The sequence below is a fragment of the Carassius auratus genome, chromosome 13, assembly GCF_003368295.1.
Source record: "Carassius auratus strain Wakin chromosome 13, ASM336829v1, whole genome shotgun sequence".
NCBI classification, from domain to species: Eukaryota; Metazoa; Chordata; class Actinopteri; order Cypriniformes; family Cyprinidae; genus Carassius; species Carassius auratus.
In genome coordinates this window covers 3,260,655-3,286,499 of record NC_039255.1, presented here as the reverse complement: position 1 = coordinate 3,286,499, position 25,845 = coordinate 3,260,655, and the positions used below count along the sequence as shown (strand labels likewise).

At 34.2% G+C, this 25,845-nt stretch overlaps 1 protein-coding gene across 2 annotated transcripts; it reads right to left on the bottom strand.

The window, feature by feature from the left end:
- On the bottom strand, positions 1 to 24,335 carry fbxo11a (F-box protein 11a). Of its 2 annotated transcripts, none has more exons than XR_003293421.1 (22): positions 24,021 to 24,335; positions 14,125 to 14,252; positions 13,323 to 13,404; positions 13,079 to 13,223; positions 11,201 to 11,330; positions 10,913 to 10,996; positions 10,463 to 10,595; positions 9,635 to 9,741; positions 9,367 to 9,478; positions 7,967 to 8,073; positions 7,751 to 7,888; positions 6,502 to 6,719; positions 6,237 to 6,417; positions 5,240 to 5,362; positions 4,975 to 5,060; positions 3,711 to 3,787; positions 3,476 to 3,619; positions 3,293 to 3,403; positions 2,406 to 2,513; positions 2,270 to 2,320; positions 2,034 to 2,132; positions 1 to 1,127 (listed from the first exon to the last, which is right to left on the bottom strand). XR_003293421.1 is itself a non-coding variant. In XM_026277834.1 (22 exons), exons 1-22 carry the CDS (start codon positions 24,106 to 24,108, stop codon positions 998 to 1,000), a joined length of 2,640 nt encoding a protein of 879 aa, XP_026133619.1. In that variant the 5' UTR covers positions 24,109 to 24,335; the 3' UTR covers positions 1 to 997. The 2 variants fall into 2 exon arrangements, 1 of the variants encoding a protein (XP_026133619.1); XM_026277834.1 differs by having other exon boundaries at positions 2,212 to 2,320.
- Positions 24,336 to 25,845: the final 1,510 nt, after the last annotated feature.

Sequence of the window (25,845 nt, the reverse complement as noted above, 5' to 3'; positions counted from 1 at the left end):
ATGATCTAATAAAGTTTATTTTAAAAATGTAACACGTTCCTCTTTGACTAGGAAATTAAACTTTTGATTAATTGCTAACAGCTACATAATGGTTATTGAGTACTTCACAATATATTAAGTCTAGATGTCATGGAACATGCATACAACAATTCAGGCTGTATGAGAACCCACGGTCACCAAATACAGATGGATGGGGGGGGGGGGCACACAAAAAAAAGCTGTACAGATATTCATCAGAGCTTCAGATCAGCACGAAGCCTCTTAAAAATCTCCAGCAATGTCTCTCGAGATCACGTCACCTCGCTCGCGGCATTCGGAGCGAAGCTGCGCGAGAACACGGTGCTTTCGCAAGTCTGGCGTCTTACGGAATGGTCCTCATCCAATCAGGATAAAGGGGCGGGGTTAATCATTTAAATCACTTCCGATGCATGAGCCGAATTGTTACGGCCAGTCTCGGATCACGTTCACACTCAAAACATTGCTGGAGAATACTTAGTGTTTCTCTCTCTCTTCTCTTTTTTCCTCAAATCTCTTTCACAGAAAGAACATACATCCTGCGGCATGAAAACAAACACAGCGATCAAAGGTATAAACAACCCTGAAATTAATACACTTATAATAAAATAAAAAGACATTCAAGTACATTTAAGATTTTTGCTTGAAAATACAAAACTACATGAGAAAGCATTAAAATCAAACCTCTTTAAAAAAAACTAAATGAAAGCAGAACTGAAGTGCTGGGTCATTTTTTTTCTGTACATATACAAGAGCGCGGTGACAGCTGCATGGAAAGCATCGAGTCTATCCGCTCTGGGTCCGTTCCTCTCGTGTGGCTCAGATCGTCCTCATTCCCCAGAAATCCTGAGTCCGAGAGCGGCAGGGAGAAACCACAGCTCCACGTCTGTTTAAATAGAAATGTTTCCTCTCTTTCTTTCCTCAAAGAGTTTCTCTGAATCAAATTGAATTATTTCTAGCGTGTAATCTCTCTGGTCTGGGTTCAGTTGTGCTGAAGTGTGTTGGACTCTATAGGAGGTGCTGAATCGTACAGTGTGTCTGTGTCGTGCGTCGGCTCTCCAGCTAGTGTGCAAGGGTTCGACAGAGTCCCTGCGCCGCAGTCACAGAAAAACCTGCAGAGCCAAGCACATGAACATTAGAAGAAAAAATAACATACAAATACAGTTTTACATTTTAAAAAGTGAAGCCTAGTTTTAAATATTTTCATGAAATATAAGAATACTTTTTTTAAATGTTTATTGTTTTCATGACAATTAAATCACATTTCCCCCTTAATTCTTTATATCTATAATACAGTGTCCAGGCAAGATCATTTTTTAAATATGAAAATAAATGATATATTAAATAAATGCATATATGATGCACTATCATGATGCATGCAAAATGTCATACCAATTACTCATTCTGTACTACTTTTATTTGGAAGTAAGACACAGTCAAGATAATTAGCCAAAATCAAGGTCAGTTAGCAACTAAATTTCATAAAAAAAATATAAATACCACACCTAAAAAAAAAAAAAAAAATACAGCTAAAATATTTAAAGTAGTATCTAGTATACCTTGGAGTTCAAATAATTAAAATCAGTTTGCTTGTAAATCTCTCCTCACTTTAATAATGAAAAATTAGTTTAGTACGTGCTCCTAAATGTATGTATAAATAACATTGTGACATTTAAATGATACTTTTCTTTCTAAATTGTAATTATAATGCATAAAAATCTATAAATGCAGTAGTAACTTTTGGACGTAGATACATACAAATATACATATGCATATAAATAAATGCACATGTTTAATCAACACAAATGAATGGAAGTACAGCAAATAATATGTTAGATGTACATTTCCAAACATACTTTATAAGTCATTTTGTACTCATTGTACTTAGAAATATATATATTTATTAAGGAGAAAACAAGCTTAATTGTTGTTTTAAAGTTTTATTGGTCTTAATAATTCTTGTTTTAGTCGTAAATGCAAAGGAAAAATCACAGTAGCATTTGGAGGGAATGACTGACCTGTCGTGTCTGATGAACTCCACGTCGTGCCCCTGATGGCACTTCTTGATGCAGTTCACACAGATGGCGTTGCGGTCTGTGGTGTTACAGGTGTGACACCTGCACAGAGAAACAGAGGCGTGAGGAAACACCCGTCGAGGACACACTGAGCTCAGATGCTTCTCAGGAGGAGCGTTACCTGTAAAAATCGTGCATTGGATAGCTGGTGTAACTGGAAATCTTGTACAGGCACTGACCTCTGCTCACTGCTTTCTCTATGGCATCCTGATTGTTCATGATTTTGTTGTCTGCGGAGAAGATTAAATGAGAGTAATGTTCATCTCCAGTCCACTGGATCATGAAGTGAGGGAAATGAAGAGGTTTCCACTTCACCTTTCATCGTGACGTTGACGCCAGACGCGAGAAACAATCCACCGAAGCGGTTGTTGAAGATCTGATTGCCTTCTAATGTCGCCGTCGCATGATTCGTGATCTCGATACCTGCGACAGATGGCGCTTCATTAGTGCTCTACAATCAATATTTAATATGCATCTTATATCTGTGATTACATAAAAAAAAAATGCATTTTCAGAAATGAGTTTCGTACATTTGCCTAGTAAAGTACATTTCTAGAGGAATTATTTTTTATATATATATATATATATATATAGAAATGTACTTAACTATACAAATATAACATTACTTTTTTGTTTAAGGTAATAAATAAAATTAATTTAGAAAAAATAGTATCTTAATTCGGTTTTGTTCCCAAAACATTTTTCTTTTACTAATTTTACTAAAACTGAAAAAAGATAGATAATTTTTGTCTATATATATATATATATATATCTAAAACTATAATAGCATGTCATAGATACTAACATTATAGAAAGAGAGATAAAATGTAGATTTTTTAAGGCATCTCTTTAAGTGTTAAACTGCACTGTGCCATGCGTAATCAGTAAATAACCATATATTCCAACACAACTCTGCAGAAAAATACACAGAAAATATTTACTATATAAAGCCATAAAGAAAGGGTTGACATTCCCTTCTGTTCACTCCTGAAAGGATGATGTCAGCATGATGTACAGAATATAAAAGCGTTCTAAGGGGTGTTTATTACGGTAACAGCACTGACACACAGTCGGAGGACGAGAAGTGAAATATACAAACTTAAAAGCGTCAATTTTTCCTTAAAAGAAAATGTGCAAGATGCCTAAAATATCTAGTAAAAGCTGATCAAGTAGCGGTGCATTACTGAAATGAAAACGCATACCAGCAGCAAAGCCGTCGAATATCCTGTTCTTGCGCAGCACAGGGTGACTGTTAGTACTGATGAGGACTCCAGCCTGAGCGTTCCTGAAGATATCGTTCTCCTCCAACAGTCCTGCAACACATCAAACCACCGTCATGAAGCTGACGCACACAGAACAGCCTGCGATCAGAAGAGGAGCGTCACCTCGTCCTCCGTTGAAGATGCAGATCCCTCCGTCCCTCCCGTCGTGGATCTTGTTTCTGCGGAGCGTGGGGTTACTGTCGGTCTTGATCCAAACCCCGGCCATGGCGTTGTCAAAGATCTCGTTGTCTTCGATAAAGCCTAAACCTGAGAAGAGATCGAGAGGATGCTTATCTGTCTGACTGAAGCACAGAAACATGAGCCTTTAAATCAAGCAAGACAACGACCGAAATATTACCTGAGTTGTAAACAAGAATTCCTCCGTTCTGTCCACCCCAGATCTTATTGCGCCTAATTTTGGGATTGCTGCCAGTTCTACAAGAAGAAATCCAAAAAATATCTATTGCATGTCATTTCTTTTTTTTAAATGTCATGCAATTTCCTCCTACAAGTCTGAGGCTGCTCGATTACAGCGAAACTTGTTTTCGACTTCGGAAATACCATGCATTTACTGACCTTTTAAAATAAATAAATCATATGTTGTGGATTAATAATAATTATATAAAAATACTAAATAAAGAGAAATAATTATAATAAAAAATATATAATTAAAAATAATAATTCACAAGTTAAATACATTATAATAATCTAAAACAAAACAAAAAACTATTTAAAAGACAGACAACGTTGTATTAAATGATAAAAATACTTGTCTTTTTAAAAGTGGATTTCCTTGAACTTTGAAAATAAATGTAATATATGATGTAATAATAATAAAATTAAATATAAAATAATAAAACATTCATTCAATATAGAATAATAAATATATATATATATATATATATATATATATATATATATATATATATATATATATTATAAAATAATAAATAAAATTAATTAGTTTAAAATTAAAGACTACGTTGTATTGCTCTTCCACAACCACAGAATATTTAATGTACACACAAATAAATAAATAGACTGATTAAAAGGGTCAAAAGTGAGAGCATCATTGTGAAACTGAATGTGGCACAAGATTTGTATCTTGACCATCTTATTTCATTATCATTGACAAAATTATAATAATAAATTCAATATCCCCAGCCCTACATAATAATGCTTCAGTCTCCTAAACATGAAAATCCCGAAACACAACCCTGTATGCACACTTTGGCAACAGAATCACCGTTGACTAATACATTTTGTAGTTTAATCATCAGACTTATATACTATTATACATATCTTGATATTAAAAAAGCTTCTGTTTGTAAAATGGCACAGCTTTTTAAATATCTGAATGTACTCTCTTAACATCAGTCAAGCATTATAATATGTTATTATGATAATCAAGCATAATTTAATGATAAAACTAGGTAACCATGCATGCATGGTGCTGCTTAAGATATTGTTGGTCATTCAGTGTGTCTGTAAAAAAGGGGGAAAGACTATCAATACTGATGAGATTATAAAACTACTAATTTTACTAATGTTCGACATCATTTACTCGCCCAGAGTGAAGATTTAGTCGCACTGTAGAGGGTTGATACAGCAATGCCACTGACCTGATCTGAACTCCAGAGTACATGTGGTTATAGATGTCATTGTCTTCCAGCACACCGTGACCGTTATCATAAAAATAAACGCCCACCTGTGGACAGAAACACAGTGGATGTATCACTGCAGAGACTTTATCTGAAGAACCGCTCTGTCTCGAAGCAATCGTGGTGTTTCGTCTCATAAAATGTCTCTGCATGAGGCCATAAGTCATTATAAAGCGTGCATGTGGAATCCGGTCACACAGAGCGAGGGGAAGTGAAGCGCACGCACCTGTTTCCCGCTGTGTATCCTGTTTCTGCGCAGTACAGGTGTGCTTCCCGTGGTCACCCACACACCGGCTAACGTGTTACTGTACACCTCGTTCTCCTCGATCACTCCCTGACCCTTCTCATGCTGAAAGAGACGGGACAACCAGCTTTAGTGAACAACATCACTGACTGCAACACGGTTAGATATTAACGGGGCCTTGGGGCAGAAACGCCATCGAAATGAACAAAAATGACCCCCAAATTCAAAATATGCCTCGCACTATTAAACTACTATCAGTTAGGACTGTCACGGTTAAAATTGCACAAAAAAATAAAAACATGAATAATAATGATAATATAAAAATAAATAAATATAAAAATGTATAATAACAATAAATGCATGTATAATAATAATAATGCATGTATAATAATTATAAATGCAATAATAAATGCATGAATAAAATGTTTATAAACTAATAAATATAAGAAGAATTAAAAAAATTACATTATTTTATTGTATTGAAAAAAATATTAAAAATTAAATACAAAAATAAAAAGATCTGATCTATGTTTTAGCACACAGAAGGTTCTTAGCATGCTTTCAGTACATTATTTATTCCCAATTTGAAAAATACTTTTAGTTTTTCATTCTACTAAGATGAGCAAAGTGAAGTCTTGTTTTCTAATGCATAAAAAAAGTGCATGGTTCTAATTAATTCAACAAGCATGGCATAAGAACAAAACAGAGATATATTATGAAATATACAATATTGCATTCCCTTAACGGAAAAAAATCTTCTGCTGAACACAAAAGAAGATGTTGGGAGACCAAACAGTGGATGGTACACATTGACTTCCATACTATGAAAAAAATTAAAATAAATACTATATAAGTCAATGGCTACCGGCAGCTGTCTGGTTACCAGCATTCTTCAAAATATCTTCTTTTATGCTCAACAGATGAAAGAACCCCATACAACTTTAACGTTTGGATTTCTGACCCAGTGCTGTTCGCTCACCACATAAATGCCTCCGTGCTGTCCATCGTGGATCTTGTTGTGCCGGACGATCGGGCAGCTGTTGGTCCGGATCTGGATTCCAGCTAAAGCGTTACCGTAGATGTCGTTCCCTTCAATGAGTCCTCGGCCGTCGCCGAATATGTAAACACCGCCCTGGTTGCCATTGAATATGGCGTTACCCCTGCCATTGATCAGAAGAAGGGTTATAACAGAGCATTAACAGTGTAACTGTACAGATATGATTAGATGTGTTAGAGTTTCTCACCTGATCGTGGGGTCGCTGTTTGAGGTAATCCATACGCCCGCAAAGTTGTTTGCATAGATCTTGTTCTCGATGAACTGGCCTCGGCCCTTCTCGTGCACGTAGATGCCACCCGTCTGTCCGTGATGGATCTCGCAGCGCACCACCGTAGGGTTAGCATACGCCTTCACCTCGAAACCTGCTATCCTGTTCCTGTGGATGCTGCAGCTCTCGAAGTAACCCTGCAGGGGGAGCCAGAGAGTCACCAAACACACGCTTCGACTGCGTTCTGATCAAAGTTCACAATATAGTTCACTAAAACATTATTAGGTTTAAATAAAAACAAATCTATATATTTTTTTAATTCAGACTTCTTTTATTTCAGCTAGCTGCCAAGTTAACATTTCTAATTTTCATTATATGTAGATGTACAAAATGTAACTATAGCTAAAACTGAAATGACCATTTTTACATTAAAATACACATGATAATCACAAAAAAATTATATGCAACAATTACTTAAAACTAAAATCTAAATCTAAAAATAAAAACGAATTCAAAATATTAATTAAAACGGTTTAAAAATGTGTTATAAAAGCAAAATGAAGAGCGCAAATAAAAATAAAAAATATTCAAATTGTAAATTAAAAATGTCTTTATTACAGCTAGCTGCCAAGGCAATGTTTTCTCATTTTTAGTTTTAAAATCAATACTATATAACTAATAAAATTATAAAAAAAACACAACAAATTAATTACACAAGTAAACAAACATAAAGCTTAAAAAAAAAATTGTTAACTGAACAAAGGTGAAAAAATTTAATATTAATATCAGATGAAAAATTTAATTAACTTTAATTCAATTTTTAATAGTTTTAATGGTTATTTGCATACCATTATAGTATTTATTCATATTTTTAAACGTCTTTTATATTTTCATTTAAATTAGTAATTAATGTTATATGCTTTGTCATTTCTATTAGTTTTTTATATTTCAATTTACCTTTCATTTATTTTTATTTAAAGTAATACTTCAACTTCTTTTATTTCAGTTAGTTGTAATGGCAAAAAAAATGGCAAATGCACAACATAAGTTAAACTTAAATTAAAATGAAAACGTAATATTTAATATTTCATTTGAGCTTAATATTAAATTCTGAATATGCCCCATGTCTCAATGTTTAAAGATTAAAGGTAATAAAAACACAATTGCTGACATTATAGCGTATATCTGACGTGTCGTTGAGGTGTATAGAGACAGAGAGTGTTGTTACCATGCCGTGGTCAAACGTGAACACCCCGACGTCTCTGCCGTGATGGATGTGGTTTCGTCGGATGATGGGATTGCCGTGGTTTTTCACCCAGATCCCTGCGAGTGCATTATTGGAGATCTCGTTGTCTTCGTAAATGCCCTGCAGAGCAAGCAGAGAGAGCGACGGCTGAACACTGGGACTCCTCTGCCACAGAAACCAGACAGAGCTTCACATTACCTGTGCGTGGTCTGTGATATAGAGCCCCACGTTCTCACAGTCACTGATGTTACAGTGTTTGATGGTGGGGGACGCTCCCTGGCCGCTCACACACACTGCAGAGCCCACTGCAGGAGGATAACATTCAGCTCAACAGAACGGTTTCACACAATCAAATGCTAGTCAAAATCTCGAAGTATACATGATTTCAGCTCATGTGCACGATTAATAAGCAGCGCAGTGAAACGCAAAAACATGCTTTTTTTTTTTCCTCAAAGTCTGTTTTCATTTTTATGGATTGCATTTTATTGGATAAATTCAATTTGGTAATCAAAAAGCAGGTCTAATTAATTGAAATCATGAAACATGCAATTATTATTATTATTATTACATTTATTATTATTATTACTACATTTCAAATGGATACATTACATTTTTGTTATCAAAATGCATGTTAAAATAAATAGAAATCATTAAACAATTTAATAACAATTTAATTAAAGCTTAAAACAAACAAAAAAAATGCATCATTAGGGCCATATGAAGTTGGTTTTATTATTATTTATTATTTTACAAATGTTTTTTTTTTTGCATTTTTATTATTCTGGATAAAAAAAAAATCTGTATTACATTTTAATGATTACATTGTCAGTTTGATAATCAAAAAGCATGTCTAATTAATTGAAATCATGAAAATTATATGATTAAATTTAAAAGTTTAACAAAAATTACATTTTTGGGGCCCTATATGAAATATATTATTTTACAATATTTTTCAAAAATAATGTTTTTTGTTTGAATTAACAGATCTCATTAACTGAATTCATAAAAATAAATTTTTTTAATATGTATTTTTTTAACAACAAGGCTCCAAGAAGAAAATAATAATAATAATTATTATTAATATAGAATACTTCATTGCTTTTTATTTTTATTATTTTAGAATATCTATAATTTCTAAAACATTATCAATTTAATGAATCTTCTAAAATAAAATCAGATGAAAATTTACTTTTTTGGTCAAACAAATAGTTGCACATTAGGTTTACTGTTAAAAATTTAATGTGGACAACATTTTTTATATTTCTTAAAAAATTAAGTTTTAATCATTTTATTACTTCGCTTACTTACAATACTAATATATTTCATAGACACTAGTCCTTAACACAATCTAAATTATTGTGCAGTGCTACTTTTGATACTTCTATCCAAAATTTGCAGAATTCCATGACAATTCCGCATTATACTCTAAATTCCATTTTTATGAATGGACTGGGTTTTCTGCATCACAGAAATCACAAGAGCCTTAGGGTTAAAGGTTGGTGTAGATGCCTAACCACAAGTATGAGCAGCAGTTATGGTGACCTTTGACTTCTGGACACTCATTCTGAAGACACACATGCACAACACACTGTGGTCACCTGTGCAGGTGCTGCGGATGATGCAGTGGTCAATGATGGGGCTGCAGTTGACGGTGATCTCCAGGCAGTGATGAGCGTTGTGATGTTGAGCTGATTTGTCATCAGGATTGAACTGTAACAGAGAACATTATATGCAATTATCTGCCTAAAAAAAGAACTGTGCCTTGATTTTCCTGTGCATGAAAGAATGTATACCAGACAAGGTAAAATGAGGACAGGATTTTAGGTGAACTTTCTTTTAATGAAAAATGCATATGAAGAAACTCACCTTTATTGTCATATATCCTACAAACGCGTCCTCGGACCCCTCCATGAACACAAACGTTGAATCTCTAGTGTTCTCGATGATGACTTTATCTGCTACTTTCCCCGGCGCTGCAAAAGCATATGCACAATTAACATTTAACGTGCTCTACACTAATATGCAAAAGTTTCAGGTCTGTGAGACTTTTGGTTTTAATTAATACTTGTATTCAGCATGGATGCATTAAATTAACTACAAGTGGGCGTAAAGACATTTATAATATTCAGTATATTAGAATGATTTCTGAAGGATCATGTGACACTGAAGACTGGAGGAATGATGCTGAAAATTAAGTTTGATCACAGAAATAAATTACATTTTAAAATATATTCAAGTAGTAGACGGTTATTTTAAACTGTAAAAATATTTCACTATTTTTACTGTATTTTTGTTCAAATAAATGCAGCCTGGATGAGCATAAAATGTCCAAATAATGTCCAAATAGTGTTCAATAGTGATTCAATTAATTCAGTATAGATTCTTTAGCGATTCAATAGCGATGTAAAGAACTGTATGCTTAATACGTTCCAACAGCTTCCTATGTTCCTTTTGTTTTAGACTTTATCTTCAAACGTTCTCACCGACTAGCAAACTAAAAGTCCCTACCAAATAAAGGACCCTATCTAACAAAACATACCCATGCTCCAATAGCACAACAAATTAGATTAACCTAAACTCAAAAATGGCTCCTACAACTTTTTTCAAAAACATTTTTTAAAAATGACACCAACACCAAACCTTTGAAAGGTACTGTAGTTAAACAATGACATGGTTCAAGACTCATACTCATACCAGCTCCTATCATAGTGATGGGCGACTCGATGTAGATCCATTCGTCCGTGTAGATCCCAGAATGGACAAATATCAAACCGTCAAAGTGTGCTTCCTGAACTCCTCCCAGAGCGTCTTCAATGGTGTCATAATACTGAGGAAAGAGTGAAAAGCAGGATTCTCTAAATAAAGTCTGAGCCACATTTGAACAGCATTACATATTAAACTCGTCCTGCACAGAAATGAATGGGCTGTTACAAAAAAAAAGTGCATTAAAGCCATTAAACTGCCAAAAAAACACTTCAGACACCAAAGTTTAAACATCAAAACATCACAGAGAGTAGAAAAAGAGTTTTACGGGCAAGTTATAAGCCACTTGAAGCTGTGCAGGGATATCTGACTGAAGTTCAGAGGTGTTTGCAAGACATTTATCAAACCATAAAGTCCATCTATAGATTGCCTAGAACTTACCAGCATGTTTTCTCGTCCCTTGTATCTGGCCGGGTTGCTGTAGAAGTGTTCAGCGAAGCCGGGCTTGACGTGAGCGCCTTTATACTGGAAAACACAAAGGTCAGGGATCCGTCAGAAAGCTCACTGATGATTACTGACACATCGTGAGCTCCCCAATTATCACATTACCACACCATCTCCTTGCTTTCGGACTCACAACAGAAAACAACAGAAAAAATCCATTTGATCTGGTCTGTAAATACAAAATTCTCACTGTTTTTAGCCCAAAAAAACATTCACAAACAGTACCAGTTGCTGAAAGCTCTCCTTCCAGGGATTGGGCTGTTCATACTCTTCAGGGTTGATCTGGTAGAACTTCCCGGACTCGGGGTGCATCATGGGACGCGTGTATTCGAACACCTCCATGTAGAGTCTCTTCCTGCAGACCGGACGAGAAGAATAAAGATCAGTGACCCTTACCGAAACACTACTGTAAAGATGGCAGCAGACTGTATTACACGGAGACAATGTATTGAAACAGCTTTGTGATTTTATTTTTATTTTTTTCAATCCATCCTTTGTCAGATGTACAGATGCATTTATCAACGGTGATTGATTTGAACTTCAGAAGCAAAAAGGCTTTAGAGCTGCAAAGTCTGATTCATTTCTATGAATCCGTTCAAGCGGTCTGATTCAAAACGGTGATTCATCACTCAAATCAGTTTGAAGATGTGTGCCATTTTTATTTATTAAAATGCTGAAGCTGATACATTGTTGCAATCCATCCTTTTCAATCCTATATAGAAATGTTAAGACACATATACAGTGCTTAACATATGTGTATTAGACCCCCAGCACCCAATCTAAGGTTTGTGCCACAGTTTTTGTTTCATCAATGGTTAATCCAGCGGTATATGTAAGCTCTGTAGTCGCAGTAGTGTTTCTAGCGTCATTGTTGTAACCCATGAATTCTCCAATTTACAGTTTTACAAGAAAGGCAGAAAAATTGTGAAGCGCTTTTTATTTATCAAGTTTATTTATTTACTGTATGACTGTAGGAAGATTACATTAAAACAATGCCAGCAAGACTGCAAGCTGTTTTCAAGGCAATATAAAAAATATTATTTTTTTTGGTTATGTGTGGTGAGTTTGTTATTTGCCTAATAAATGACACAAATTGCTTTAGTTTTAAACAGGTTTTGACAGATTCCTAAAGTATGGGTTTTCTCTTTATTATGACAGGTGTTCTAATAAATTTGTTAAGCACACATGATGCTTAAAATGTATTCGACTGTAATCGGGCATCTGAAAAAAACATGCAAACCAATAACCCAGCAGTGCAAGTGAACCGCATTTAAAAGACTTTATTAATAAATCGGATTATTTCCTGGTAGTGATTTCAAAATGTAATAATTTGCGGATCTAACTTTCAGTATTTCATTTGTCATGTCGGTTGTTGTGTTAAATAAATGATTAAAAACCGAAGAAGAGCAGCATTGCAACATGTCAGGGGAAACTTTATATTATCCTCTCAAGGCGCAACATTTTGATTGTACCACTTCTACTTCACTGAACACATTTTTATAACTCTTTGGGTCAAAAAAGTGTGTTAGATTGCAGTATATTACCTCCTCCTTTACAGCAAAACATTTGCTCGACAGAAAGCAGGTTAATGCGTTTACATGCTGGGATAAATCGGCATAAGGGCTTTTTTTCATACAAAACATTGTTGAAGTAGATAACTAGATAAATACTGCTTTTATTTGCAAAACATTCTTTATAATCCTGCATTTATTTATGAAGTCTGATTTGAACTTCAGGAGCTAAAAGGCTTTTGAGCTGCTAAATTTAACTAATTTCCTCAAAGCCGATTCATTGAATTGGATATAAACTGTGATTTATCTGTATAAAGTTTTTTTTTTTACGTTCTATTAGAAATTTGTGTTTGATGCTGTAGAACACCTACTTGAAATACTGAAAAATATAAAATACTGAAATGTATTTAATTACTCTGGATAAAAGTGTCTGCTAAATGCATAATAAATGTGGTCATCTTCAAGCATGGAAAACATGCTAGATGATATTTTACGATTTAATTTTTTAGCATTTGTGGCTAAAATGGCTATTTGGTTGATTAAGAAAACAAAAAAAGCATGTATTTTAGTCTAAATAGGCCACCTAGCTTACCAGAGGATGGGGTCATTGGCCAGTTCAGTAAAGCGTTTACACACACAGGCCGCTCGACACAGGTCCTGCTCCAACAGATAGGAGAAGATCTTCAGAACCACTTCATCCGGAAGCTTCACCTGCAGGTACTGCTCCGCTGGGGTGACTGGAGCGCAAGAGAAACAGTGTTAATGAAAACCATCTGAAGCTGATAACACTACATTTCTGTTGTAACTGTATGCAGAATCAATCTGATGTCCCTTACCAGGCAGATCTTGTGATTTTCCTGACACTCTGGCACGTTTTGCCCGATGCCCAAAGTTTTCTGTTGTTGATGTGGAAGCACCCTTTGAACAAAAAGAGTTTTAATCTCGCATTAAAAACCCATTCATTTTATTTCATGCATGTAGGGCTCTATGATTTCCAATATGCAAAAAGTGTGGACAGAATCAGGAAATCCAATCAAAAAAATTAAGTTGACCCTAAAAAATAAAATAAAAAAAGTTACTTGAGGCAAACTTTAACTTAAATAATAGTTGAAAACATATTTATTTAGGTTTATTTAATTTTATAACATTTTATTTAATTTTACTTTTTTATTTGCCAAGCCAACATCACTTATTTTCTTTTTGTTTGACATGGTTTATTGTTGTTATTATTATTATATATAGTATTATAACTAAAACAAAAAAACATTAAAAGAAAAAGTTACTTAAAGTTAAAGTTACAAAATAATGCAAAATGTCACCGAATTTGGCTATTTGTTTTCTATGAATAAATCAAAAACAGGGCTGTGCAATTATTCAAATCGCAATATGGATTAACGTCTGAGAATATTAAACTGCAAAAGGACTGCGACTGAAATAAAAAATGGATGTGTCTGTGTAAAGGAGTAACAGAATAGAATCCATTAAAACAAACAAAATGAATTAAGGAAAAAATGCCCTCTGCATTTAAGCTGCTGTTTTTCTTGAAGTCTAAATGAATATTTCAGACCATTTTTACGCATACTACATATCTAAAATCTGCCTAAAGTGTTCGTCTGATGTTGAGTGGCACTGACGCACCTCCATGTTGGTCTTGGTTGGACAAGCTGTTCTCTTCGGTAACAGAGATTTTCTTCGTAGTTGGTACGGACTATTTTGAGCACCTTGACCAGATTCTTCTGCAACCATCTCGGCAGGCACTTCCTCATCTGTAGAAGAAAAGTTAAACATAGAGTTTGTGAAGAAGAAAATAAGTCTTTTAATAATTCAGCACAACTTTACATTTAACACCAACACCAAAGATCACACTGGATAAGTGATAATTCGTACATAAAAGCACATCTCAAAGAACTCGTCAGTCTGTGTGTTTTAGAGAAGAACAGCTCATGGACAGAATAATATCTGTAGACATTTTTGGGCAGAAGCCTGAACGTATGTTCTATACAGAATGCAAAATTAGGATAAGAGCCTCCCACATAAAGCATCCAAAACTCAACTGTATTAATGCGTTTTTTAATTTTTACAAATTTATTTATAAATTACTTGTATTAGTTCTTTTTAAAAACAATTAAAAAATATCTAAATAATAAATTTGTTTACCAATTGAGAACATAACATTAATTTGTGTATTCTTATTAAATTACTTTGATTATTACAAATTATTAATAAATCAAAACAATTAATGAGTAAACCAACTTAGAATATAAATGTTTTAATTTTTTTTTTAATAATTACAAATTAATAATAAATCAAAATCATTGTAAATAAAGACACATACACACACATACATATATATATATATATATATATATATATATATATATATATATATATATATATATATATATATATATATATATATAAAAGGTATAGCAAAGAAACAAACTACAAGCAATAAGCCAAAAGCTAAGTAATTTTCCAGATAAGCAAAGTGATTGATTTTTGTCTTTTGTCTACATATATTTATCTTAATTGTTATTATAACGGATGGTTTACATTCATTTTGCAAGCTTTTCAGAATTTTTAAAGAGAATACATTTTCCATTTTCTCAACCAAGCAATAAATAGCCTTGGCAACATACTTTTTGCACTTAAAAGTGTGCACACTGATGTTTGACTAACTTTCACACAATGCCAAGCATGATGATCACATACAGCCAGGGAAACAAATGGCAGAATCCCAAAGGCTCTTCCAAACGTCAAGAACAGCCTCAGCCGGTTGAGTTCAGACACCAGTAGAAGACTTAGTCATTAGAAATAATGAAACACAGCATGTTCCCTGCTAAATCAATTCCCAGGCCTCCATGCTCCAGAGCGTATTTCAACTCGTCTAAATCACCATATGGTGGATGGATGCATAATGAACATTTGCATTATTGCTCTAGCTCTCATGTTTTCCCTGTAATCAGACATCTGCAGTGTCAGTGAAAGTCAGCTCAAACAAGCGACTTCAATAATTCAGGCCAAATGAAAGATTAGGAACACTGCAGTCCTCATCCTGACACACTTCCCAGGGATAAACGCTGGGATCAGCCAAAAGGTGGAACAACTTGGACTTCCGAGTTTAACGGCATATTGAAATCTCATCAAGCACCGTATGACACACTTGTAAGGCAGTAACGAATCAGCTTGGAAGAAAAGCAACGGAGACCTGTGACCTCCTCCAAAAACACACGGCTAATCTCCTCGGCAGCTGTGGAAAACGGAGCAGGTGACGGCGAGAATCAGGGTCAAAGGAGGCAGAGGTTGAATGGGGCGGTCATGACACCCGTGCATTCCTTTAATGGCAGGCCTGAAACCCGAGAAGAAGCCAACCCAAACACAGACAGTATTTCCTCTCCAGACTCCTGGAGGTCCAGCGAAACCTCTTCAAATAGAAACGCTAGATTCATTTCAGAGGATGCTGATCGAACATAAAAGCCAAGTTCATTCAGAAACTGGTAACAGTAGACATCACACAGCGGTATTAGCCTAGTTACTAAAATAAATATGGTGAGCTAAATGTTTTTTTGGTCTGACTGGCTCAAATCAGGTACAAAAAGCATTTTAAAAAATCATTACTTGAAAAAAACTGAAATAATATATTTATTATTTCATTATATACTCAAACTTTGAGTTTATTTTAAAATATTTTATATTTTATTTCAGGTAGCTGCCAAGCAAACATCTCTTATTTTCTTTTTGTTAACATGGGTTATTAAAGTTAACTTTAAAATAATAATAATAATAATAAAAAGTTACTTTAACAAACTTTAACTTAAATAATAATTGAAATTATATATATATATATATATATATATATATATATATATATATATATATATATATATATATATATTTCTTTTTTTTATGACTATTTTTTATTTGATTTAAATTTAACTTCAGGTATTAAAAAAAAAAAGTACAAATTTAACAATAATTGAAATTATATTTATTTAGGTTTATTATTATTATTATTATACAATATTTTATTTGATTTTACTTCAGGTATTTGCCAAGCAAACATCTCCTATTTTCTTTTTGTTTATCATGGTTTATTATAGTTATTATATATAGTATTATAACTAACAAAAAACATTAAAAGAAAAAGTTACCTGAAATAAACTTTAACTGAAATAATAATTGAAATATTTATTATAGTTTATTTTATATTTTATTTCATTTCAGGTAGTTGTCAAAATAACAAACTGAAATAAAATTAATAAAAACTATATAGACATTAAATTCAAAAAAATTAAAAATGAGAAAGAAAAACTATACTATTTTGATTTAATATAGTTATCATTATAGGAAACTTTAAACATTCAAAACACTTACACTCATGAGTTTTAGCAAACAGTTATTTCTATTTATTATTAATTTTATTACAAAAACAAGACCAACAAACCAAAAATTTCAGCTTCTGAAAATGTAATAAATTGCACAAGTCATGTGGACACGATTTAATTTTTATGGTATATATACTCTTTCAGAGTCTGACATGGTCACCATTCTCATTCACTGTATGAAGAAAAACACAACATGAACATTCTGCTAAACATCTTCTTCTGTGTTCCACAGTTTTTCTGCAAGATGAGGGTGAGAAAAAGCAGATTTTTGGCTGAACTACTCCTTTAATTGCAAAAGCTTCAGTAACTGATGGGATCTCTAAAGGGCACATCTGACAATACACTTACTTGCAGCAGTACAATATATCTCCTTTTCTAGCACTGATTGTACGGCAGACAAAAACAAGGACCTCCTCAGAGATTAAAGTCAAATGAAATTGCACTAAACTGAGATTGCAATGGATGTGAAATACAGATTTCAGATGAAAATATTTGAATAGAGAACATGAAATAACACAAACAGTCATTTATAATGCTAAAACAACAATAGCAGAGCAATCAAAGAGAGTAAATGGGTCATTTTGATGCCATGTTGTCCTTTAACCAACAAAATAGTTTCAAGAAGACAGGCAGCATCACTATATGGCTCACATCCAGATGCTGAAGCCTTTTGGCCACTTCTTGTTTCCTTCACATCTCAAACTCCTCAGATGAGGTTTCCCCGAACTGAAAGTGAAACTAACTGCTCGTATGAAGATATTGAAAGCAAAGCATCTGACAGTAATCAAATCAAACGGATGATTAACATTAACGGGTGATTTCAAAGCCATACAGCAGCAAGACCACATCGTTTCCTAAAACTATGAGACAACAGAAGGAAGAACAATCCAGCGTCTAAACCTCAACAACTCTGAAAAGTCAAAAATGAGCTGCCATTGCAAAAGGCTTGTGATTAAATCTTTAAAATAAATGTTTGACTTTTTCTCCAAGTAGTGATCTGTTAAATGTCACCAGTCAAGAAAAAAAAAAGGTACTGGATTTGCTAAAAATGACGAGGCTCATAAAATCTAATATTTTTACTGGAAATCCAAATCTTGCATAGCCTGCTTTATATCAATGGGGGAAAGTCAATGTATTAGTTTTTCACTGTAAATTACATGACGCCTAGTTTTTTTACTTCCAAAAACTGTATATTTAATAGTGCAAATTGCATAAAAAATCTCATTAGTTTTTAACTAATTAACAGGCTTTTACCATTAAAATTTCAACCATTATTGCATCAGAGCATCCTAATCACATACATTTCCAGACTGGTCATCTTGTGATTTTGTCTACACTTTGATCATAACTTTTCCAATAAAGAACCAAAACTGACATCTCGACACATGACCTCTATGTATTTATTTGACATCAAAGTACCTCATGCATGCAAAACATTATACCAATATTCAAACTCCAGCTGCATTTGAGAGACGCTTTAAACTGTTGGTGAAAACTAACTTAAAACTTCAGGAACCTGATAACAGGCTAATGCAGATTTACATCACGTCACCGCAATAATGCATTTCTAATCTTGCACTGGTCGGTTCTCAGCTCTGAGTGCATTTACACAGGAAACATGCTATTAAACAATCAGCTTTCAAAACTGTTAACAGACTACGAATCGACAGTGATGTTTGTAACTCAATACAGTGAGATGAGCGTCAGGGACAAAGGTTAGTACAGAGATACAAAGCGATTTGCTCAAATGTAGCATCATTCTCATCGATAACACCAAGATAATCTAACATATCAAATCTCTAGCTTATATACACATGCAATGCATGCATATTACAGAGAGAGATTACATGCACATAACAAAGAGAGACAATTACAAGGCAGCATCCGTATGTTTTAAGACCAAATCATGTGTGAAGTCACACAACCAATCATCTGCATTGAAAGCCCTGGTTCTGGTAGAGTATAAGTGGATGCATGAGGCTATTTTCTAAATTAAAATCCACCACTGGTGACGCCGCTGATTTAAATACATGGGATTCAAGATCCCTCATAGGCATCAAATGGTGAAAGTCAAAGTCAAATCCAAATGGCCCATTTCAAATCAGCATCAATATTACCAGCAGACTGCCTCCAAACACATGCTCAGCTGTAACACGACACACTCTTTATCACACGAAGCACACCGTGGGAAGATGTGCTGCTGATTAAAAAAGAATTCTAATCTGTAGTGCGTGTAGTTTACCCATTCTGTTCGAGGATCGTCGGCGAATGAGACACATCCTGTTGCTCTGGTTGCACCGGGGGCTCTCCAGGGCTACTAGTCGAGTAACCACTACAAACACCTAGTGCAACACAACAGACAGCACGCCGTCTCCAAACAGAGATCATCCACACTCCAGATCCAGCCCCCCAAAAAAACTTTTTCATTCTGCGTAAACGTTATTGATTCAAAATTATTATATGGCAAGTGAGTTGCATATCAAGCACTGGATATACACCATCTAAAAAGATTGCTTTCATTTGTTTATCATTACTATGTAATTAAATTAATCAAATTAAGAGAATATGTGGGACATTTGAACAAAAGGTTTCTATTTTTAGTTGCAAAAACGTGTGTTATATACACACATATACACATGCACAAAACATTATTATAAAAAAAATGTCAAAATGTTAAAAGATTACATGTACGTGTATTTATGTACACACACACACACACAAATTAGATGATTTATTTGATTGAGATTAATTGGAATGCACACTGACCAAAAACATGATTTTGTAAAATGGTCAAAAACTTGCAACGCAAAGGTTATGGGTTCAGTTCTCTCAGGGAATGCATGAATTGATACAAGAAAAACCTTCAATGCATTGTAAGTCACTTCGGATTAGAGTTAGTTGTTCTTGCAAATGAACTCTTCATATATGCACACACACACAAACATTTACAAAAATACACATACAAGTAAATATTTGAATATGGAATGTTTAAAACAAAATTTGAAATGTAAATAAACTGGCAAAAAAACTAAATAATCAGTATAGATACATAAATTACAGAAAAAAAATATTAATGTGTAGAAATACAATACAAAAATACAAATTATTTAATAAAATTATATATAAATTTGACTATGTGTGTATAAATGTATTAAATATAATGTAATATATTAACATATTGTTACATATATTTATGTTAAATAATAAATATTAAAAATATACAGCATATTATCTAAAAAAAAATAAAAGCCTTGAGCTCCTAAAAAAAGTGCAGAACCCTCAGAAATTATCATATTTACATCAATTCAGAAAATTAATCAGTGCAGAAAAGGTGCAAAAAATCTGGTGCACTGGTCATGAAACTAGACATAATAAAATTCTCAGACAAAGTGAGTCAGAATTTGCTAATTAGGAATTAATCAAATTTGACTAGAATAAAATATTGTGTTGCTTTTAGCTATTTAAACCACATTTTTCCGTTTAAATCCATTCTTGCACAAGCAGGAAGGGGGAAAAAGTAACCAAGTAAATCCCACTTAACTTCTCACTTAAAAGAGCTTCTATCAAAGTGCATTTTCTTGAGAAAGTCTCACGCTGGGAATCTGCCTAACAGCATGTTAAGCTTCAGAGAAAACAATCCGTAACGTCTAAATAACAATACTTGATCGCCCCACCTTTCATTAATATTCTTTTCAGACTTCAGCCGCTAAGCTTCAAAGACATACACGACTCCCTGCAGGACACACATGAATAGATGCTGAATGGGGTTTAGATCTTATCAGCAGAACATATTTGACTTATCCTAACCCTAACTCATTGATACAAGTTTGTGTGGAAATTAAGGTTATTGATAAACGCTTTTAAATTTATGCACTTGACAGAGGCTTTTATCCAAAGTTACTTAAATTGCATTGAAGGTTTAAATTTTATATAATTTATGCATTTTTATTTGAAGCATTTTACAAATTTGTGCGTTTATCGAAAGCAACTTTCATTTAATGTGCACATTTTATCAGATAATGCATTCCCTTGGGATTTGAACCCATGACCTTGGTGTTTTACATTTACATTCCACTGAAGGATTACATTTTATCCATTCATTCATTCATTCACTGTGGGAATCGAACCAATAACCTTGGAGTTGCAAGCACCATGCACTACTGTTTAAACTACATTTACATTTATGCATTTGGCAGATACTTTAATCCAAAGTGACTTACAATGCATTGATATTATCAGTTCATGCATTCCCTGAGAGAACTGAACCCATAACCTTAGCATTGCATGCACCACGTCCTAGTGTTAGAGCTACATTAAAACTTATGCATTTGAAAAAAGCTTTTATTTAAAGTGACTAAGATTTACATTTTATCACATCATAGATTCCCAGGGAATCGAACCCATGACCTTGCTTTCTATAGAAGAAACACAAAAGCCAACCACTGGGAAACAGCAGACGCGAGAGTGCCCTCTGGCCTTTGGATATTTACTGCTGATCACCGAACCTTGCTTCACTGAAAGATATGCATGTCAATCGCAGCTTCTGTGAATCGAGATTTTGATTTATAGTGCAGCTCTAGCCCCTAGTGTGAACTTTACACCCCAATTTAAGCAAGAGCTCGTTTGCAAACCTAGCTGTCACTAAACACCACACACACCCTCTCAGTTATTGCTATCTCTCAGTCCAATTCTTGCCCATTCTTGTTTGAAAGCGTTGCCATTTTGACCCAGTTCTTTTATAAGAAAGATACATTCCAACTTATTTCCAAGCATTCCCTTGCAGTGCCCCAGCGGAGCCGTCCAAATACAGATATGTGCCAGACTCACCTTAATACACCTTGTGAGAGTCACTGTAGCATCATTGCCATTACTCACAAAACCCAAAGATGTGACACCGATGCAATAAATATCTCCATCCTGTAGTATTATCACAACAGTAAATTCAGCATTTAAATGTATCCAGGAAGTTTTCTGTGAGGCGACGCACCTGCTATGAAAAGATCTTTTGAACATTACTTCAATGTTTTGGATTATAAACTAAGGGAATTATGGAACATACTACCAGTTGTGCTGAAGATTCTGCCAATGCAGAGGAAACACTTGACGAAATGAGAAAATGTTGGATAACCTTGAGCTCCACAATGGATTTAAATAAATAAAAAAATGTTGTGATATGGATTGGTGCAATTTTAATTTTACAGCTTATAGCATTTAAGAAACACAACTGCAAATAACTCCCACATTTTTTAGAAGACACTGCCAATGCAGAATAAACACTTGATAAAATGGTAAAACTTATGTACAGTACAGAACAATACGTCCTATGAAAGGACATCCGCATCTTAACTAAAAATATAGCTTGTCCGCAACTCAACACCTGCATGAAGACTGGCGTTTAAAGCATGTTTTCAATTAAACACCTGTCTCTCACAGCCTTAATTACAGAACATTCCCATTAGGTGACAGCAGCCCTTCATTTACATACCCATAGCTGCTCTATGTGCTGAAACCGTCCTTCAATTTCAATCTCGCTCTCGTCCCATGACTACACTCTAATTAGAAGTTAAGATGTGGTTAGGACAACCAGCTCTTGAGTTTGATTGCCTGAATCTCAAACAAGCTGTCCCGCTGTTAGATTTGCATAGCAAATGACCAAACTCTTATAGCTGTTGGACTGGATGACCAAAAGGACTAGAGGTGCATTTGAAAACACTTGGCAACTGACTGGGTGGTCAATCAACCAACCTGGAAATATAGTACTGCACTTAATCCGTAACAATCATACAACCCTTCAATAACTACATCAGAGGACTTCATAACCCAACTATCAGCACCAAAGCCTTGCTGGTTAACTGAGAGGGTTAACTAGTCCTTACAACTCATCAACAAGCAAATCAACCCCCACCAACAATAAACAAGTCAATGAGGGTGTCAGGTTTACAGCATCCAACACAGCTGACTAATTAAACCAAGGAAACATAAACAGTGCTATGGTAAAACCATGTTTTTGGACATTTACTCTGGTGTCCTTAGAAGTATACTTGGGAGTATCATGTGTATACTATTTTTTTTTTTTTTTTTTTGTATGTGCAAAAGAATACCATGGTAAAACTTTGACACTTGTCCAAAAAAATCAAATTACCATGGTAAATATCCAATACAAAACCTGACAGTACTGTTGTACTTTGACATAACCCTTACAAAATTAAATATTGCAATGCTGTGATGGTATCTTATGGTAATACTAAGGTATATTTAGTAAATATCACAATATTTACAAGAAAACCATACTGCTTCCATGGGAAATGTGCAAAAATATAGCCATGGTAGATGTCTCGCTTACAAAAAGCACCATTATACTAATATGTTTTTTAGACTTGCTGTGGTAGAATGAAGGTTTCTTAGAAATGTCATAATATTGTACCATGTTACTACTGTGGTAAGTCTATCAAAGGAAAATTATTACTATGGTACAAGTCCAAAATCACGGTTGTTTGGGTGTATAATAAGGTAACGTACAGAAAAATATCATATTCACGTACCACAGTGTGTGTGTGTGTGTGTGTATATATATATATATAGAGAGAGAGAGAGAGAGAGCACTCCAGTGTACATAAAAAAAAATAACATGGTACGAACATGGTATAACCATGATTTTGTTTTATGTGTATTCACTGCAAATGGCCTAAATAAAGAGTTTATTACATAATCTAATGAATAATGGTTGTGACTTGTGCGGATTGTGCTATATTTGGTAGGCTTAGTTAGCTGTTGTGTTGCTAACAGCCGATGCTAACCAAACAACTGACCGCTGCCGTTTGTCACAAATATATCATCGTCGGTGCCACCGATTAGACTCATGACGCATTTAAAATCAAGACTAGTTAATTCTGGAATGTTCCATACTCCAAAATATCACGTCAAATGGGATTTATAGTAGACAGTAGAGCAAAGCAAACCCAGTTAAACAAAGCGCGGCCTGCGGGGAGATCAGAAGCCTCGGTGTTTCCTAGGGAATTGATATTAACACAAATAACCTCAAAATACAACATCACTACACGAATTCTGCTGGAATCTGAACATGACGTCTAAAAAAGACGGACTAATGTGAATCAAGCCCAGGTTAGTGTTTGTTAGGGGTATATTCACCTCCTTCTGCGTTGTTTCTGTCCGGCGGCACCGGGCGCGGCCTCGACACTCGCCGGGGTCTGCGGCTCGTCGCTCTGACGGAGTTCATTTGACGGGTTTCTGGTGTAAACACACACCGCTGCAGCCCCTTCCTCTGGATCCCTACACTGTGCTGAGCTCGGAGAATGTAAATAAAAGCCTCAAGTGCATTGCACTGAGAATCTGCTAGGGCTGGGCTCCGGGAAAAGGGTTTTTACTGTCCAGGCGCTCCGGACCGAGAGCTCCGATCTCGATTTACTGTTTTAGGAGGAGCCATTTACACACACACAAACACACACACACACACACACACACACACACACACACACACACATATATATATACACAACTACACATTTACACACACACACACTCCTATACATAAATACACATTTACACACACACACACACCTATACACAACTACACATTTACACACACACACTCCTATACACAAATACACATTTACACACACACACACACACACACACACTCCTATACACAACCACACACTTACACACACACACTCCTATACACAACTACAAATTTAAACACACACACACGCACAAACACACACTCCTATACACAACCACACACTTACACACACACACTCACACACACTCCTATACACAACTACACATTTACACACACACACTCACACACACTCCTTTACACAACCACTCACTTACACACTCACACACACACACTCCTATACACAACTACACAATGTAATTTGTAATTTGCAATTGGAAATTCTAGCAAACAAAGTTGTATGCATGCATATGGTGCATCTTCATACATGCATTTCTATTTTTCTAGAAATTTTAAGAAGATGAATAGGTTTTGAAGATTTGGTGCATGAAATGTAATAATTTATGATGTAATTATCTGTACACTCTATATCAGAATCACCTTTAAATGATAAGCATAAGATCCACAGGACTCAACTCTTAGATTTTACTGGAGGTTTTGAACAATATAGTGTTCTGAGTCAGAAGACAAGCGTGTTTTTGTTGGATTTTAATAAGTTGCAGCTGTTTAGAACGTCATTATTCTGACAAGACAAAGAAAACTGATGTGGCTCTTAAGCTGGGTGGTGTGTCCCAAAAGCATTTTAAGTCTAAGCAGAGGCTATTGGTGACAGTGTTTTCTACAATCTACTTATGCTTTATATAAGGAAAAAAAAAAACGGAATAAAAAAAATCAGGGTTTAAGTTGACTAAAAAAACAAAACTATGAAATAAAAATATTGTAACAATACTTGAAATAAAATAAATGTTAGGCTTACTAAAATTATTATAATCATTTCCAAGGCAAGATTTTAAACCCTAATTAATTTAACCTAATAAATAAATAAATAAATATATATATATATATATATATATATATATTTATTTATTTATATATATATATATATATATATATATATATATATATATATATATATAAATAAATATATATATATATATATATATATATATATATATATATATATATATATATATATATATATATTTATTTATATATATATAAAATTAAATGACAAAAACAACACATTTACTAAAACAATCTAAAATGTTAGCCACAGGCAGAATATTAAGGCTCATTTGCATAATATGAGTATGGTTAAGTTTCACATTGCCTTAGTTTCAGCAAAATCACGACTGAGAAACAGGACTTAAATTGGTATAAATTGGAATGAGCAAGAAGCTGCACGACTCTTCTTTGATGTCGTGAGACACATATAACACACTTATTATATAACCAGGAATCAAACAGAGGTTTAACTTAATTTACCTATGACTAATA